Raw genomic sequence first — 17,348 nt, 5'->3', positions numbered from 1 at the left:
ATAACTGTTTATTCGCACTTAGATTCCTATGAGTTTATATGGAGGTGCGCACACTACTCGATTTTTAGTTGTACAACTAAACAGTTGAATTGACTGCAAAACAAACGACAATCGTACAGCAGCTGTGCGATAGGTTAGTCAAAGCTGGATTCATAAATGACCCAATATAAAAATTGTTTTAAAGTAACCTTTATGTTTGCAAACTGGGTAATTAACCGCTTTATAGCTCAATATATCAGACTTGCAGTACATTATCACAACAGTCAACATATCAACCATTATCAATACAATAAAGTTTTATAACAAAGCAATATCCTACTCACGAGAGACAGTGAGAGTATTGACTTTTATGCAAATACAATGCAAACTTATTCATGTCTGATTACAAGGTATCGAAGTCTATAGTTGAACTTTATTCCTAAGGCATAAGGCCTAATATTGAATGCCCATTTCTTACTGCACTTTAAATATTCATTTACTTTCAAAACCTACAAGCTAACGATAGTTCAATAAAACCGGTAACCCTTGACCTCACCAACCCCACGCATTACCAAATATGCTAGCAGTTTTTGTTACTGCATCCTGTACTAAATTAATAAACCTTTGTTTTATTGGATTTTTAATAATTTATTTTCTAGATACGGAGAAACAAAATTTAATTTCAGTGTAAATTTTATTGCACAGGTTTACCAACGAGCAGAGATTGCGGCTTGTACAGTTCGTGACTGGGACGTCTTCGATCCCGTACGAGGGTTTCTCTGCACTGCGCGGGTCGACTGGGCCGCGCCGCTTCTGCATAGAGCGGTGGGGCCGCGTGGAGTCGCTGCCGCGCGCGCACACCTGCTTCAACCGGCTCGACCTGCCGCCCTACCCCACGCCGCAGCTGCTGCACGAGAAACTATTGCTCGCCGTCGAAGAGACCAACACCTTCGGCATCGAGTGAACTGCACCGCTTTAATGCAATTCTATTGTAAAAATTTAGTACTTGATATTTATTTGTTAACTTATTGTCGCTTGTAGTTTACTTTGACAGTGTACCAGTTGTAACTCATTGCCTGAACGCCCTGTTCAATTCATTATAACTATAACCCAAAAGATTACAAGTAATGTATGTACTCATAGGGACTGTGTAAATAATAGTCAATTGATAGCATAGTCAACAGACAAAGATAGTGTAGTTGTATATGTTGTAGACATTTATCAGTGTAACTAGCCACTTGTGTAGTTATTGAGGTTTTTACTTTAATAATGCTTTTATTGTAAGTAATGTATAATGTGGCTGTGATGCGGGGCTCGGGCCCCATTATTTAGATATTATGCTTTGATGTCACTAATTTATAGTTTTGCTGTACTCCAATATTCGATTCAGGGAACATGTTTGTGGCAAAACATAAAGGTAGAACTAAACATAAGTATTAATTACAAAGTATTACAAAATTATCTTTATTGCTTGGAAACGGAAGCTACAAATAATCTCCAAATTTACAAATAGTACCTAGTCAGCTATCATATTCGCTTGCATAAACATAATAGCAGAAATATCGCCTGCGATGGACACTTTAAAATTTAAGTAACATTAAATTTTCAATATGGATATAATGTATTTTATTTTCTTTGTAAAAATGTTCCTCACTTGTGTACCAGAGCTCTTAAAGTTGCTTCTATCAAACTAGGGTGTTCTTAGTTAAAAGGAAATTTTGGTTGCAATGTGTATATATTCATTATTTATTGTGCTCGTGTAAAAATCAAGTATGACTTTGTTTCTTTTTATAAGTAAATACCTCTATTATGTTGAATATTTACCTACTTTGGATATTTTATTGTGTATATTTTAAGTTGTTTTTGTGTGGATGTGATAAAATGTCAATATACAATATTACTTAACAAACTGTGGTTTTATTTACATTGACAATGTGGTTCGCCACAAGTCTGTCAAGCTCTGAACCTAGCTACCGACCAATGGAAACTCTTCAAATAACACAAGTATTTGACATTCTAATTGTGGCCGTGAGAAACTTAATGTCCCACATTCATGATAAACATTTTTTGAGCCTCAGAACTTATACAAATTAGTATTTCTTGTCCGCATTAAATATTGTAAGGTTACATTCTAGATGTTTCTTTTCAGAATTTAGCATTTATATTTTCTATAAAAAAGAAAAGTTGTGGATCTATACTCTCAAAAATTAAATCTTCAATGGTGAATTACTTGAAGAAACTCAGTATGCATTACCTCTTCAAAAAATATATCAAGTGCTGAATTTTATAATTAAATGTTTATCATGAACAGGACTTCCTAACATTAAATTAGTTCAATTTATTGTAACATACATTATTGTAATGTAAAAACTTTTTCAATACTTAATGTCAATACTTCAATTCCTGAATACACTTAGCTTTAATAAACTAGTAAATTATGGAGCATTATGAACTCCGCAGCCTAAATGACCTCATAACTTACTTTGAAAATGCAAGGGGGAGGAAATATAGAAGGTTAAGTTGGACATGGAATTTCAACACTTCCAAGTATACAAAAATAATTAAGCAAACTCACACATACAAAACGTTTTATTTTTTTTAAGTTTGTGTAACAACAAAATCAACCTTGTTTGACCTTATCTTTTAAAACATATATAACTATTTACAGAAAAGTCTGCATTCCTTAACACAAACTCATGATATAAAATGCAAAGGGTTATTTCATCACGTTCTACACTAAGTTGTGACGGAGTTATGTTATAGTTTGTCACAGTCTGTAAGATTAACATCCCTAGTATTAACTGGCAAAAGTTAACTCATAGCTGTGGCTACAATGATAAAAGCTACTGTGATGATAGATTCATATGCATTAATGTGAAGTCAGAATATCCTCCCCCCTTCATTACATCTCAAGTAAAACACAAGCAACTTTTAGTTATCAACATTAAGTAACTCAAAATAGCAGGACTCAATCCCGGCTTTGGCTGATGACACTCGGCATCCAACAAATAAAATTTGTAATATAATACACACTCGTGTAAATATTTTGTATATTTACTTCAAAAATAACGGTACATACAATATTAATTTGTATTTCTATAGTACTTTCAAAAGGGGTGAAGGAGGACTCACATCGAGTCTAGCTGAGAGAGGGAAAATCCTTGCTGTCGTCAACCTTGGGCGGAGCCACCTGTGAGCGCGGCGCCGGGCGCTCCTCCGGCGGCGGCTCCTCGCGCGGCACGCCCCGCCCGCGCCCGCGCCCTCTCCCGCGCCCGCGTCCGCCCGTACCACCGCGCCTCGCCGTGTCGCTGAACGTGAACTCGATGCCCAGCACGCGCTTCTGGCGACCCACGCGCTGCGGATAGTCGGCCATGTCATATTCCTCGTCGCTCTCGTCGTCTTCCCCGCCCTCCTTCTTCTTCTCCAACATCACGAGGTTCTTCCACTGACTCAAGTCCTCACCCTCGCCCGCCTTGCGTAAGTTGTACTGCGGAGCCATGCGCTGGGCGTTGCGCAAAGCCTTGTACTCGTCCAGCGTCAGCTCACGCGGCTCCTCCTCGGCGGGTACCGTACGCTCGGCGTCCGGCTGTTGCCCATCGCCGGCGGCGGCTACGTCCGGCACCTTCTCCTCCACTGTCTCACCTTCGGAGCCCGTCTTCTGCAACTCGTCCAAATCGTCTTTAATGGTGCCCCAGTTGTGAGGACCTCCACCTTCACGCTTGTCCACCGGCTTCACCCCGGTCTTGTCGGAACCGGACCTTCTATCGAACTCGCGTTTGCCTCGACTGTCGTAGGCGGGCCTCGGACCGCGTTGGCCTTCGCGGGGTTCACGCGGTGGTCTCGGTCCGCGTCGTTCGCCACCCTCGGGGTTGTCACTAAAGTTACGCCGCTCAATGTACGGTCGGCGCTCACCAAATTCGCGTCGAGGAGGCCTCGGTGCGACTTCTTTGCCCTCGACGGCACCGTTTTGCGGTCTTTCTTCGCGACGTTTCGAAGGCGGACGTTCGACAGGACGTTCGACAGGACGTTCGGCAGTCCGTGCCGGGCCTTTGCTCTTTTGTTGATCGCCGTTCTTATTTTCTTGAGACTTCACATTTTGGGTTTCCTTGATGCCCTTCCGAGCGACCACACTGCCGCTCTTAGGCTTTATTTCTGGTTTCCCTTTATTCTCTTTTTCGGCTTCTTTGGTTTTCTTTTTAAGCTCCTTGGCTTGCTCTCGCGCTTTTAACGCATCAAGAGGATCGGTCTCATCGTCCAAAAAAAGAGCGTATCTATTAACAATTCCCACACCGTAGGAATTCTCCATTGTGATCCTCTTGATGATTTAATCACACAAAAACTGGATGTTGTTGGATAATTTTACACACTTAATAAGTCGACATTTTGTCTTATTTTATTGATTTCATTTAATATGGCCGACAAACGAACACACTAATACGCCATATGACGGCAGGAATAGAGAAAAGAATGAAAATGGCGGAGATATAACTTTTTAAAACTTGTATTTGTGTCTGTGGTTCATTTGCAAAGATCAACGATTATGAAGATATGTGGGCACAGACAAAATTAAATAACTAAAAAACAACGAGTTGTGATTTATTGAGGTTTATAACTTTTGTATATCTACAGAAGTCACTTAAAAAGTATTTTAGTAATACGATTATAATGCTTTTATAGATATTGATTTGCATATTTTAAATCGGTATAAATGTACATGATTCTTTTGGCACCCGGCAATGAGAAGTGACATTTAATGTCAGGGTAATAGTGACATAGCTTATCAGTTCACTTCTCGTCATTACTTTACGCATTTTGTGTGGCTTTTTAATGTTATTCCATGAAATAAAGTGTTGAAAGAGTTTAAAAGTAATGCATGAGAGTTTTTTTAAGTGGGAAATATTTTTATCGCTGACCAGAAGTAGGGGAGTCCAGTCATTACATTTGAAAATGTGAATCATATTGTGTATGTTGCAATCAAAATTTGTTACCATTTGTTAATCAAGAAATTCCCTAACCGTCAAGGCACGCAAATTTTTAGATTTGTAATTTAAAAAAATAATTGTTATACACTAATTGATTTAAAAATATTTTGCTGAAAGTTGTTTTATTTCATATTTTAAATTGCAGTGTCCAACCCTTTACTGTAACGTGTTTTATGCACCTGGAAGTATGGCATTTTTGACATAAATTTCATATTTACTTACGTATTAAGGAAATTACTGTGTACTCATTAATGTATCAAAAACTAATAATCTGATAATTTTAAAACGCACAGTTCAAACCATACCACATAGTTGTATTGTGCATTGATTATAACCAGCAATAATTAGGATTACTATTATTCTGTAGATGAGCGCTAAGTAAGACTATTTCCATTATGTTATGACTCCCTTCCCTAACTTCCTCAAGAGAGTGCATTATTAAAAGTTTGCTACAAAGATTCTTTAACTATAGATTCTTCTAACCGTCAAACGAAGTCTAGGGCATTTCCTAGTTACATTGTAAGGTACAAGTACTTCTTTTACAATTTGCGTTTTCGTTTTCAAAAGGGAAGAATTTCCCTTTAATGCGGACATATTACCTTGCTGGTAACCCTAAATGCTCAGAGGCGCTATCCTGTCAATGTCAAAAAGGTGCCACAATAGTCTTGTGGCACTATACATTAAAACAGCTCACTAGCTCCCTTCACGCCATTTTCAATTTCCATGCTAGACATCCTTATTAGATTATAGACCTACAAGGATCACAAGGCAGTTGGCAATTATTATGGTCCCGCAAGGCTATTATCATCTTCTCGTCAGTCACATTACTAATCACTAAGTTTAAGTTTTTCTATTGATTTTTGCTTTGATGCTGTCTTTGTCACCCTTTGATGCCTGGCTCATGACAAACCACCACCTGTGGTGGTGGTGAATTTCTCCTTATGAAACCACTAGGCAAAGCAGCCTACTTTGTGGTCTAGCTAAGTATAGAAATTTCAGGAAAGTTGCTGAAGTGACCGCCAGTTATGAACAATGTAGCGTACCAATTAAGCTAAAATTAAACTGGCAATTTCATTTTCCAAATAAAGGTGTTGAAACAAAAAATCAGAACCACCTTGATCTACGTTTGGACTTTCAATTCTAGTTGTTATTTTTTTTTTAAAGTTTAAAGTCGTAATTTTGGTCTATAAAATTATTAAGAGTGGAAAACAAAATGTTTTTAAAATGCATAACTACGTTTACTAGTAAAACATGTACTATGTCTATTAAATTAAATTATAAGTTAACTCGATGTTTTAGCCAAGAAAAATTTACTACGGGTTCATCAAATGTGAAAACTTGCATAAACGCGTATTATAACCACTTTAATCGTTTGCCTCTGCCAAACGATAAAGTATTTGCGACTTACGTTTGGATTGATGGCAGTGGTATCAACTTACGTTCTAAAGATCGCATCCTAGATAAAGCACCTTGTAATCTAAATACACTGCCAACATGGGCATTTGACGGAAGTTCATGTGGACTGGCCAAAGGTGATGATTCCGATACGATATTAATACCAGCTGCGATATACAAAGATCCTTTTCGCAAGAATCCACACATAATAGTTCTTTGTGAAACTTATCTTCCTGATGGTACTCCGACGTCTACAAACTTCAGAGCGAAATGCGCCAAAATACTTAGCGAAATAAATAATTTAGAACCATGGTTTGGTATTGAGCAAGAGTACACAATTTTCGACAGTGACTTATGGCCGTTAGGTTGGCCGAAAGGCCGAGGCTTCGCAGTTATAAATCCTTTATATTCGTATTGTGGGAACGGAGAACATGTCGCAGGTAGAGATATTGTTGAATGCCATGCCAGAGCGTGCATTTACTCAGGTATAAATTACACTGGCACCAATGCTGAAGTTATGAAGAGTTCATGGGAATATCAGATTGGTCCAACATTAGGTATCAAAGCAGCTGATGACCTATGGCTTAGTCGATATTTGTTGAATAGAATAGCAGAGTACTTTGGATCAATAATTAGTTTTCACCCAAAACCAATGGGAGAAAGCCATCCAGGAATAGGATGTCATCATAATTTTAGTACAAATAAAATGCGAGAAAAAGATGGTTTCGCTATAATTCAAAGTTTTTGCAAAATTTTATGTGAAAGACACAAAGAGTTTATAAAAAATTATGGTCTTGGGAATGGCGAAGAAAACAAGAAACGGTTAACAGGAAAATTTGAAACAGCTCAATATGATTCATGTCTATGGGGAATTGCGGACAGGAGTGTTTCGATAAAATTAAAGAAATCGGTAATTGTAGAGGGCAAAGGTTTTTTAGAAGATAGAAGACCAGCTGGGGATTGTGATCCATACCGAGTTTCTAAGATGCTTGCAGAAACATGCTTACAGCAAAATAAATTGTCATGTTAACTATTTTGAAGTAATAAGTACTTCTTGCATAAGTTATTTTTAAATACTGCCTTGCTAGAGTTCTAAACTTAAAAAAAACTTCCAACATTTTACTGAAAAACAAAACATTCTTTATTCATTTCATTTAAATTATTTTGTTACATTGTCACAACTTGTAATTTCTCCGTAAAAGTCGCAAAATTTTTAGAGAATTTAACAAAATTTTAGTTTCAATATAATAAAAAGTAATTTCTTAAAAATTTGCTGAAAACCGAATTGCAAAATGAATTATTTAAAAAATATTTTATCTACGATTAAAGTTGCCAATGCTTGCTTTATACCAAAAAGAAATATGCTAAAATGTTCAATAAATCATATATTGAATAAAAAAATAATGGACAGATACCTTCGGCTTCCTATGCCTTGCAATAAGGTTCTCGCTACATATGTATGGATCGACGGTTCTGGAATTCACTTGAGAAACAAGGATCGAATTTTAAGTTGCACTCCATATACTGCAGAAGCTGCACCAAACTGGGCATTCGACGGAAGTTCAACTGGTCAAGCCAGTACGGATAATTCAGATACGGTCCTCAAGCCTGCAGCTGTATTTAGAGATCCATTCCGAATGGAGCCACATGTTTTAGTCTTGTGTGACGTATACAGGGGCGACGGAAAGGCAGATGCTTCAAATCACAGAAAATTTTGTAACGATTTATGTGAATTTCACAGAGCGGAAGAACCTTGGTTTGGTTTAGAGCAGGAATATACCATGTTGGATGTTGATGGATGGGGTCTGGGTTGGCCTAAGGGTGGTGGTTTTCCCGCAGTAAAGTACGAGTTCTCTTACTGCGGAATCGGCGCGAAATATGTCGCAGGACGAGATATAATTGAATGTCATACGCGGTCATGCCTGTACGCTGGTTGCGATTTTGAAGGTACCAACGCCGAAGTCATGCATGCTTGTTGGGAATTTCAGATTGGAACTACAATTGGCATTAAGGCACCAGATGACATGTGGATGGCACGATATTTGATGACTCGAGTTGCTGAAGATTATGGCGTCGACATTACTTTTCATCCTAAACCAATGGGCCCTAAACATCCTGGTGTAGGTATGCATCATAATTTTAGCACGAAAACTATGCGCTCAGATGGTGGTTACAAATTTATCGAGCAATGTGTCAAAAAGCTAGAAAAATCTCACATGAGGCATATGAAACAGTACAGTGTCGATGAACAAGGAAATCGTATGCGACTGTCTGGTAAATTTGAAACAGCACCATTCGAACAATTTTCATGGGGCGTTGCCAATAGGAAATCATCGATTAGAATTCAAAGAAGTGTTAAAGCTAAAGGGAAAGGCTTTTTTGAAGATCGACGACCTGCTGGTGACTGTGACCCATATCTAGTTTGTGGGTTGTTGATGGAAACGTGCTTGGGACCAGCCGGAGGTGGTGGTGGCAAAAAATGCAAGTAAAGTAAATTGGTAAAGAGACTGGTTCTTGTAAATTGTTTAGCCCGATATTTTTTTGGTCTAGTTGTGATTTAACCATAAAACATTACAAAAACAGACAGTTGTTTTAATTGCGTTCAGTTCAATGTTTTTCAGATATTATTAATAGGATAATAGTATGTTGCGAAATAAGGTTTCTGTACTGCTACTTATATAGATAAGGCAAATCCATCCAATTCCCAAAAAAGGCCAAGAGTACTGCAGACGTGGCACGGGCATACTCAATGATCCAAAAAAAAAAGTTGCATGGAAAGTAGCGTAGTCTGGTGGACAGAGCGGCTGAAGTTTGTAATCAGACAGTTAAATTAAAGCCAACATACTCTTTGCCGGTATAGTTTGTCTAAATAATTTGGATTAGTTTGACAATTCATTTCAAATTTAGTAGGGATGTTGTGTAAAATCAGTCATGAACCTTATCGATTTTCGATTTTTATTCTAATAGAAGTTGGAATCGAAAGATTTATAGTTATAAGTTATGAATTTAAAAAAAACGTTGTTTTCTCAAATTAATAATGACCATAACAATTAATGAGAGTAAATAAATGTTTATTACCACTACAGCCGTACGTAATCGAATTGGATTTCGCTGTTATTTCGGTCATCGCTAAATTCTCTACACTATAATCAATACTAGAATTAATTGTCCTATAAATTAGTAAATAAGAAAATAATAATTTTAGTTGAGTTGAATAATCATTTAAACCGAATATCGATAGTTCATAATTGTTCGCTATGCGTTTTTGTTCGTCACTACGATACCTGTCTATTAAGTATGGCATTTGACTGCACACAAATAGAATTCGATACTTCATATGCGTCATTTATCAAACTAATCTATCTTATTTAGACATACAATAAGTACTTATTTGCCTTCATTCGACTGATTTTCGATACTTTATACGTATGATTGTTCAAACTAAACAACCTTATTAAGAGAAACTGTATTTTTTATTTATATTAATATTGTATCCAGACATATTATAGTACCATGGAAACGTAAGTGTTAATTATTAAGACATAAGATTTGCTATTGTGAACCATATTTACTAATAAGTTGATGCGACAGACGTAGTCTTGGCTTAACTTTATATATAAAATTTCGCTTAACTTCGTTTTCTTTTCACCCGACAGTAATAAACATAACAAAGCATGAATTAGAAAAATGTTCCATTAGTTCACGCGTGATACGATTATTATCGGAAATAAAAAATCTTGTAAACAATTGTTTATACGTGCTTTAAAATAGTATTTGTAGAATTACAATTAACTGTTATTTATTATAAAAGTAGATCATCATCTTTAAAAATTAAAATACATTGGCTTAACATTTTAGAATAAATGCTCACTCTGCATTTCTCTGTAATTATGAAGTGATGCAAATTCTACAGCAATTAAAGGATAATACTCAGAAAAAACATAAGAGGGAAGCTTCACTGGCTACGGTTACTTATGAGGTATATGTGGATTCTTTTTTTTTTATCATTTTTATGGATGGTGGTAAACAAGCTAGAACATAATTATGCATTGTGTGCATTGCCAATTGTTAGATAGAAGGCAGGAAAAGGATATATCCATTGAATTAATAGCAGCAGGAAGAGGAACAAACTTTAGTCATCAGAACCACTCCACCAATCAGTCCTCTATGTCAATTTGGTCTACAGTAGTGGCTTGTCTATGAAAAAATTAAATGAAAACAAATCATAATTATTATTACCACAAAAGAGATTCCTCAAAAACAATATAACATAACTTTTGACAATAACTCAAAATTATACATGATAGAATATAGTTATAATATATAATTTACTAACTTACGCCCGCAACTCTATCTTCATGGAATTAAAAACAAAAGCACATAGGATATGTGTACTTCCAGACTATACTCGACACCTATGCCAAATTACTTCGAAATCTGTTCAGCCGTTTAGGCTACAAACTCTAAAAAACATCCATCTAAACTTTTGCATTTATAATATCAATAAAATGTTTCTTTACAATCAATGCTTCAACTAGTGTAAAATTTTTTTTAGACAGTTCATTACTTACAAGATACCGAATGTAAAAGTCAATCAGAGGAAATGATCCGGAAGTTTTTAGAAGGTATGAAAAAATTCAAATTAACCAAGATGGAAAAACTCATGATGGTGAACACTCCACCGAGAACAGAATTAGAAATACAGTTGGTGAGTTCAATTTGTAAAATGAAGCCGGCACAAGTAAATTCCAATCAATTCACATATTACCGCAATAAATCACTTGTCAAAATGTTACTATAAGAAACTTCTTAATAAAATATCAATTAATTATACTTCACACTTATATTATAAATACGAAAGTTTAGATGGATGGATGGATGGATGTATGTTTGTTAGAGTTTGCAGCCTAAACGGTTGAACGGATTTCAATGAAATTTGGCAAAGACATAGAGGGTAGTGTGGAAGAACACATAGGCTACTCGGTTTTGTTTTTTTAATTCGGATGGAGTCGGGGGCGAAAGCTTGTGTCACATATTAGCTATTATGGCCTAACCAAGAATATAAAAGTCCTGGCCTCAGTGTGCATTAATTGGTTTCACTGTTACGCCAATTAAAAATATTTACAAACTACTTCAATATTTTTGCCCAAAATAGCGAGCGATTTTGTAATTCTGGTCAAGCTGTAATAGATTCTAGTTACCAAGCATTATATTGCCTTATAATTTATTACCACTAAATTAAATATTGATGCTTTTAAAGCTTATTTTCAGTGGAATAAAAACATTAAAATTAATGTTTTAGATTGTTCAAGAAAGCGAAGAAAGATTATCCGAGGAAGAGGTCCGTGCTATTATAGACTTGGTCAATGAAATATTTCCGATTCCAGAGACAGATACATAGATACATTGTAGTCCATTATTTACAATAAATTGAAGTAAGCCTACATTTTTTTACTTTTAATTTATTCTGAAATATATTTATTCCCAATATATAAAATAGAATTTTTTGTTAAAAACGTTAAAAGAATTCAACATTATATATGTTTTAATTTATTGTAAAAAGTGTTGAAAACAGTCAATTTTTCTTTAACTAGAGTACTGAATAAACAAGTATGTTAAAAAAGTCGCGTTTACAGTAAAAAGGCTTAGGGCCAGTCCCACCACTGGCTGATAGAGGCTCAGATAGCTTAAAAATAATATCACTGTCAGATAAGTGAACAAAATCAGATACTTCCATCACAGATGTTACATCTTGAATTGTCATCAGACAATTTACAATTTGGTGGGACCGGCCCTTAGTCCAGTTTACCATAGATAAAAAAAATGGTTTGATTTAAAAAAAAATTTGCAACAAATGTGGAAAAAGCAATAGATGTGTGGTAGCTTGCTAAATGTTTCCATGGTATCTGTCTACCCCTACAGATTAAAGGCGTGAGTGTGTCAATGAGTCAATTTTAAGGTTCTGTTCACTTAGTTGTAATAAGTGTATGTTTTTAATTTTTTTAATACGAATTCACAGAGTTCAAGGTCAAATCACTGCCTATGTACAAAACTTGTTTAGTGATTAGACATGCTTACAGCGATAAGGTTATCTTTTTATATTTGTTAGTGGGTTTGTGTGACAGTGATGTGTTGAATGTTATATAATATGCTTTTTGAATTTATTTGTCGTCTTAACAACATTCATCTTATTCGAAGGTCATAGATGTAAGTTGTGGAAAATAACGAAGTGGCTATGATTGGCATTTATTTCAATTTTTAACTGATATTTGGTGTTTATGTAATTATTTTTTATGATACCTTACTAATATAGGAAAGTTTAAATGGCTGGATGTATGGATGTTTGTTACTACAATCTCCAGAACTGCTCAATGGATCTCTGAAATTTGGCACAGTTAATCATAGTAAAGAAGGAAATAGGCTACTATTGAAGTTTTTTTTTAAATTCGGGTACGATAGCTAGTAATTTACTGGGTTATGCCAAATTCTCGTGTATTTATTTTTAATAGTAGCTAGCACTATTTAAACTATTATATTTGACACTTTACCACATCACATCAGAGTACAAAGGTCGAATACTTTACGATGCAAATGTGTAAATTAGTTAGACGTTACGATTTTAGAAAAACTTATAATAAAATACTGTTTATCGAACTTTTCAGGTTTGTTGCAATACAAAAGATATAGAAGACCAGCAACATTTTAAACAATGACAAAGGGTGTGTATTTATTATAATTATTTTTAAAGTGTTTGTATTTTGTTTTATAACACTAACAACAGATGGAGCGTATTACAATTTTGTGGAATGTTTTATATCATTTCAAAACAGTGTCACGAGGTGGCGCTAAACTAAGTTCTTTAATTAAAATTATTCACAAATATGCCGTGATTGTTAATATTCTAGCTTACGCCCTCGACTCCATCCGCGTGGAATTAAGAAAAAAGTAAGTATCCTATGTGTTCTTCCAGACTATCTACTACATCTATGCCAAATTTCATCGTTCAATCATTTAGGATACAAACTCTAACAAACATCCATCCATCCATCTAAACTTTCGCATTTATAAGTTAACAAAATGTGGGTTTACTGTTTTATTATATAACTATAGATAAAAAGCTAATTTCATTCACAATGGGTTACATCCAGCATCACAGCTGCCTCGGCTGGTGCTGTACCATGCGGAAGCCAGCCCGCCCTCCTGCGCTGTCAGGATGCTGGGACACATCCTCGACCTGGACTTCCACTACAAGCAGCCTAAACTCCTGCTGCTTGAACATAAAACACCTCAATTTAAGAAGGTAACATTACCTGCTGTTTATGGTTACTAAGGAAACTTGTAGAATCTTTACTATAATTTTTCATCTTATAAGGTGAGAAACCAGCAAGGGACCAATGGAATTCGTCAAAATAGCGAAACGACTGCTGTCCATAGACATTGCGTTATGGTACATTTACCAGGAGAGGGGACGTTCCCTTTTCTTTCTGTTCTTATTTTTTTATCAATATGTGATTCATTTTTCGTATTTTTCATTAGATAAATCCAATGGGAACGATACCCGTGTTGCAAGATGGAGATTTCATAGTTTCAGAGAGGTAAGATCTTAAAATAACGTCAACATTATATAAGAAATTTTAAGAAAATTTTACAGAAAAATTTTGAGTTTTACTTAGTTTATATAATAAATTGATAGTGTCATTAAACACCGCAATTTTTTATTAATTCGCGCCTAAAACTACCCTTTTTTATTATTATTTTTAATTTGATTTAAATAAATCTCCGTAGGGTTGCCTGCCGTAAAAATCATTACGTAAATAAAAAACGTTACTATTTACGCTTTATTGTTTAAATGAAATAATGACTATAAATGAGCAACATTAGTGTGATCAATTCATTAATATTGGCCACCATTTGTGCGTTTTGTAAGCAAATGTTAACAAGCGTATTGTTTAGCCACGCAATAATGCAGTACTTGTGTGGTCTCGGCGGCGAGCGCGGCGCGCGGCTCTACCCCCGCGAGGAGCGTGCGCGCGCCATACTGCACCAGTGCATGTACTTTGACGCCGCTGTCATGTTTAACACCGTTAAATCCGTTGCTGTGAGTGTTTAATTACTCGCGCTTTAAGCGGCCGTACACCTTTGACTAAACTACCGCACACCTTTGACTAAACTACCGCACACCTTTGATTAAACTACCGCACATCTTTGACTTAACTACTGCACGCCTTTAACTAAACTACCGCAGAAATGTTGCACGTTTGTCGATAGTTTCGCAGTCAATTCAACTGTTAGGTGTTCAAATTGAGTAATGTGTGTACCTCCATAAGCTCATAGGAATCAAAGCGAGACTAAACAGTTGCGCAATAGTTTAGTCAAAGGTGTGCGGTACTTCAGTCAAAGGCGTGCAGTAGTTTAGTCAAAGGCGTGCGATATTTTAGTCAAAGGTGTGCGGTAGTTCAGTCAAAGGCGTGCGCGCTGTAAATGTCACTAAAAACAACAAAAACATTAATTTTTAATATTGCAGTAAAAACGTTAAATTAAATAATAGAAAAAAATAACTTTGAATTCTCAAGTATGTATAATACTTACTATTAAACTTTTATTTCATGTCCAGCTTCCTTTATTCCAGTCCAGTGATATAATTACTGGACTGTTACAACTGGCATAACTAGCATTACTGTTGTACTGTTAAACTATATTGTCCAAGTGTTAACAAGGCATTTTGTATTTATAGCTGCCGACATTACTGCACGGTATGAAAGGTGCGACAGAGAAACATTTGCAGAGTATAGAGGAATGTTACTCGGTGACGGAGGCGTACCTCCGGCAGCCCTACATGGTGGGAGACCACCTCACCCTCGCAGACCTCTCACTCAGCACCACAGTCGCCGCTACCAATATCATACACGAGTTAAACTCTAACAGGTATACAAGACAGCGAAATCTTTCATACTAATATTATAAACTAGCTTTTCCCGTGCGACTTCATCCACGTAAAATTATGAATTTTATTATATCGTTTATATGTGTCAAATTATCAATTGCAAATGTCAAAATACCAATTACGTTACTATGGCAATCTTGCTTCCTTGATGTTGGCAGCAACTTATAGTCTCTTTCCCACATTAGGGTCAAAATATTTACCCCCTGAGTTTAATGGCGTCAAAACATATAGCCTAAAGCGTGACGTAAGTGTAGAGCTTTTTATTAAAAAAGATATGCTGTAATTGCTGACATCTTAGGCAACAAAGAAATGTGTGTTTACGCTTTATTATAATAATTTGGAATTGGAACTAAATAATTGGAATAAAGCAAGTCTATTTAAAATCACCTATCCATTTAGAGATTAGTGTCTAAAATTCTTTTTCTACTAAATATTCTAAATTTAGTTGAACTTGATAATGAATCACTTTTTATATTTCAGATTTCCTCGCACCGCAGACTGGATGAATAGAATGTCGCAAGAAGATTTCTATAAGAAAATAACAAAACCAGGAATGGATTTACTAAAGAAAATGTTGTATAAGCGCTGGGAAAGAAATGTGTTTTAGTTAATTTTTCGTTAATAAGCTTTAGTTTTAGCTTAATTAGAATTTCAATGTGAAGATTTGTATAGTACAATTTGTTTAACATGTAAACTGACTTTTCTTTACCCTTCATGATATACTTATAAGCGAAGGTTACAGTTTTTTTTTAACTTTTTATACCAAAGTGTTAGCTTTTTAACTGTTCTGTATTCTTAAAAGTTATTTATTTATCTGTGCTATTTATCAATAAATTTATTTTTATTTAAATCAAATAAAATGCTTTGAATTCGTTTTAAAATCGTCTAGTCAGCTTCATAAACTTTAATGTTAAAACTGGGGCAAGAGCCATCTCTTGATGTATGTCTACATTAAAATAAAATACAAGTTTTACAACCACATTTATCACTAGATGACGCTACTTATTACCTTGTTAGACCAAATAACATGTTTTAAGTGCAAAGAATAATTTGTAGTTTTCTTTGCAAATATTAAAATACACAATTAAGGGAACATTTCCCAACAAATCTTGCTTATCATTGATGAATTCAAACACATTTTTTACGAAATGTAAATATATGAATGAAGGAAAGTTTTATATTGCGCCATCTTTACTAAAAATTGTGAAACACTGCTGGTATGACGTACAGTGTTGCCATTCAACTTTCGAACTTAGCGCTACAGACAACATGCCTGATTCAGATTTTGAATTGTATCGGCTGGCGCGAGTGCGCCGCGAGCTCGAGTGGCAGAAACGTGTACGGCGAAGTGCGGTCGACTCGTCGATGCGCAGCTGTCCAATCGCGCTTGTCAATTTTTAGTTTTTTTTCGAATCGCGTGTGTAAATAAACAACTTATTACTTTTCATTGCAAATAATGATGAAGTGATACAAATGTTTGTTTAAAACGTGTTTATTTGAAGTGGAGCTGAAGCCTTCGAAACCGTAACCGCTTCTCGCAATGACAACGGAGAGCACTCAGTTACCTTTAGAAAAACCGGAGGCATTTAAAATGTTTTTTATTGCCTAATTGATGCCTCAGTTTCGTATATAAGTGTTTTTGTAATAAGTAAGGACTACTGTGGTTTATATTGTGACATTAGTAAGGTTTTCGGTTCGACACGATAAGTCGTCTACACGTTTAAAAATGAGTGTTTTAAGTGGTTTGAGTAAGTCTGACTTCAAGACGGCGAGTGATGGACTGTTGGAGTTGTCCGAGGAGCGGCTCCGAAGCATCATGCACACGGAGCCGATCACAGACGTGTACCACGTCGAGCAGACGCCGTTCGCAAGGTCAGCCACTTTGCCTTAACTCTACTTTACTCGTTATTTTCAAAAGTAACACGTTCATTTCATAATATAACTGATAACGTTCGTTTCAGATTATAACGCTTTACAATTACTTTGTAACACATATTTAGTTGTAATTTTCAATGAAATTCAAATATGTTTAGTTTAAAATCATGGCC

At 35.7% G+C, this 17,348-nt stretch overlaps 5 protein-coding genes across 7 annotated transcripts in view; 4 read left to right on the top strand and 1 right to left on the bottom strand.

Annotated features, from left to right (window-relative positions):
* LOC106109100 overlaps window positions 1-2,898 on the top strand; it is a 77,391-nt gene extending 74,493 nt beyond the window's left edge. Inside the window, exon 12 of the mRNA XM_013290503.1 lies at window positions 674-2,898. Coding sequence (XP_013145957.1) covers window positions 674-943 — 270 coding nt within the window. The 3' untranslated portion in view covers window positions 944-2,898. The remainder of the gene's footprint in view (window positions 1-673) is intronic.
* Window positions 2,899-3,002: 104 nt separating this feature from the next.
* Window positions 3,003-4,467, bottom strand: LOC106109332 (plasminogen activator inhibitor 1 RNA-binding protein-like). The gene has a single exon (XM_013290789.1). It carries the CDS (start codon window positions 4,283-4,285, stop codon window positions 3,119-3,121), a length of 1,167 nt encoding a protein of 388 aa, XP_013146243.1. The 5' UTR covers window positions 4,286-4,467; the 3' UTR covers window positions 3,003-3,118.
* Window positions 4,468-6,117: 1,650 nt separating this feature from the next.
* LOC106109486 (glutamine synthetase-like) lies at window positions 6,118-7,389 on the top strand. The gene has a single exon (XM_013291002.1). It carries the CDS (start codon window positions 6,175-6,177, stop codon window positions 7,384-7,386), a length of 1,212 nt encoding a protein of 403 aa, XP_013146456.1. The 5' UTR covers window positions 6,118-6,174; the 3' UTR covers window positions 7,387-7,389.
* A 174-nt stretch (window positions 7,390-7,563) lies between these two features.
* LOC106109487 (glutamine synthetase 1, mitochondrial-like) lies at window positions 7,564-8,938 on the top strand. Its single transcript, XM_013291003.1, has one exon. The coding sequence runs from the start codon at window positions 7,649-7,651 to the stop codon at window positions 8,843-8,845; it is 1,197 nt and encodes a 398-aa protein (XP_013146457.1). The 5' UTR covers window positions 7,564-7,648; the 3' UTR covers window positions 8,846-8,938.
* Window positions 8,939-11,748: 2,810 nt separating this feature from the next.
* Window positions 11,749-15,994, top strand: LOC106109473 (glutathione S-transferase 1-like). 3 transcript variants are annotated; one of them, XM_013290985.1, is made up of 7 exons: window positions 11,749-11,791; window positions 13,019-13,075; window positions 13,505-13,656; window positions 13,893-13,951; window positions 14,310-14,454; window positions 15,091-15,281; window positions 15,781-15,994. In XM_013290985.1, the coding sequence occupies exons 2-7, from the start codon at window positions 13,066-13,068 to the stop codon at window positions 15,905-15,907; spliced, it is 684 nt and encodes a 227-aa protein (XP_013146439.1). In that variant the 5' UTR covers window positions 11,749-11,791; window positions 13,019-13,065; the 3' UTR covers window positions 15,908-15,994. The 3 variants fall into 3 exon arrangements, with proteins under 3 accessions (XP_013146439.1, XP_013146440.1, XP_013146438.1); XM_013290986.1 differs by lacking the exon at window positions 11,749-11,791 and adding an exon at window positions 12,237-12,443; XM_013290984.1 differs by lacking the exon at window positions 11,749-11,791 and adding an exon at window positions 12,453-12,563.
* Window positions 15,995-17,348: the final 1,354 nt, after the last annotated feature.

This window comes from Papilio polytes, unplaced genomic scaffold, assembly GCF_000836215.1.
Source record: "Papilio polytes unplaced genomic scaffold, Ppol_1.0 DF821289.1, whole genome shotgun sequence".
NCBI classification, from domain to species: domain Eukaryota; kingdom Metazoa; phylum Arthropoda; class Insecta; order Lepidoptera; family Papilionidae; genus Papilio; species Papilio polytes.
This window is presented reverse-complemented; position numbering and strand designations above follow the sequence as displayed.

Bases quoted from the DNA above. Each gene is read 5' to 3' on its own strand.
- LOC106109487 (XM_013291003.1), top strand. From the start codon at position 7,649: ATGAATTATTTAAAAAATATTTTATCTACGATTAAAGTTGCCAATGCT.
- LOC106109332 (XM_013290789.1), bottom strand. From the start codon at position 4,285: ATGGAGAATTCCTACGGTGTGGGAATTGTTAATAGATACGCTCTTTTT.
- LOC106109486 (XM_013291002.1), top strand. From the start codon at position 6,175: ATGTTTTTAAAATGCATAACTACGTTTACTAGTAAAACATGTACTATG.
- LOC106109473 (XM_013290985.1), top strand. The intron at 14,455-15,090 runs GTGAGTGTTTAA...TTGTATTTATAG, and splicing joins ACACCGTTAAATCCGTTGCT to CTGCCGACATTACTGCACGG. The intron at 15,282-15,780 runs GTATACAAGACA...TTTATATTTCAG, and splicing joins CACGAGTTAAACTCTAACAG to ATTTCCTCGCACCGCAGACT.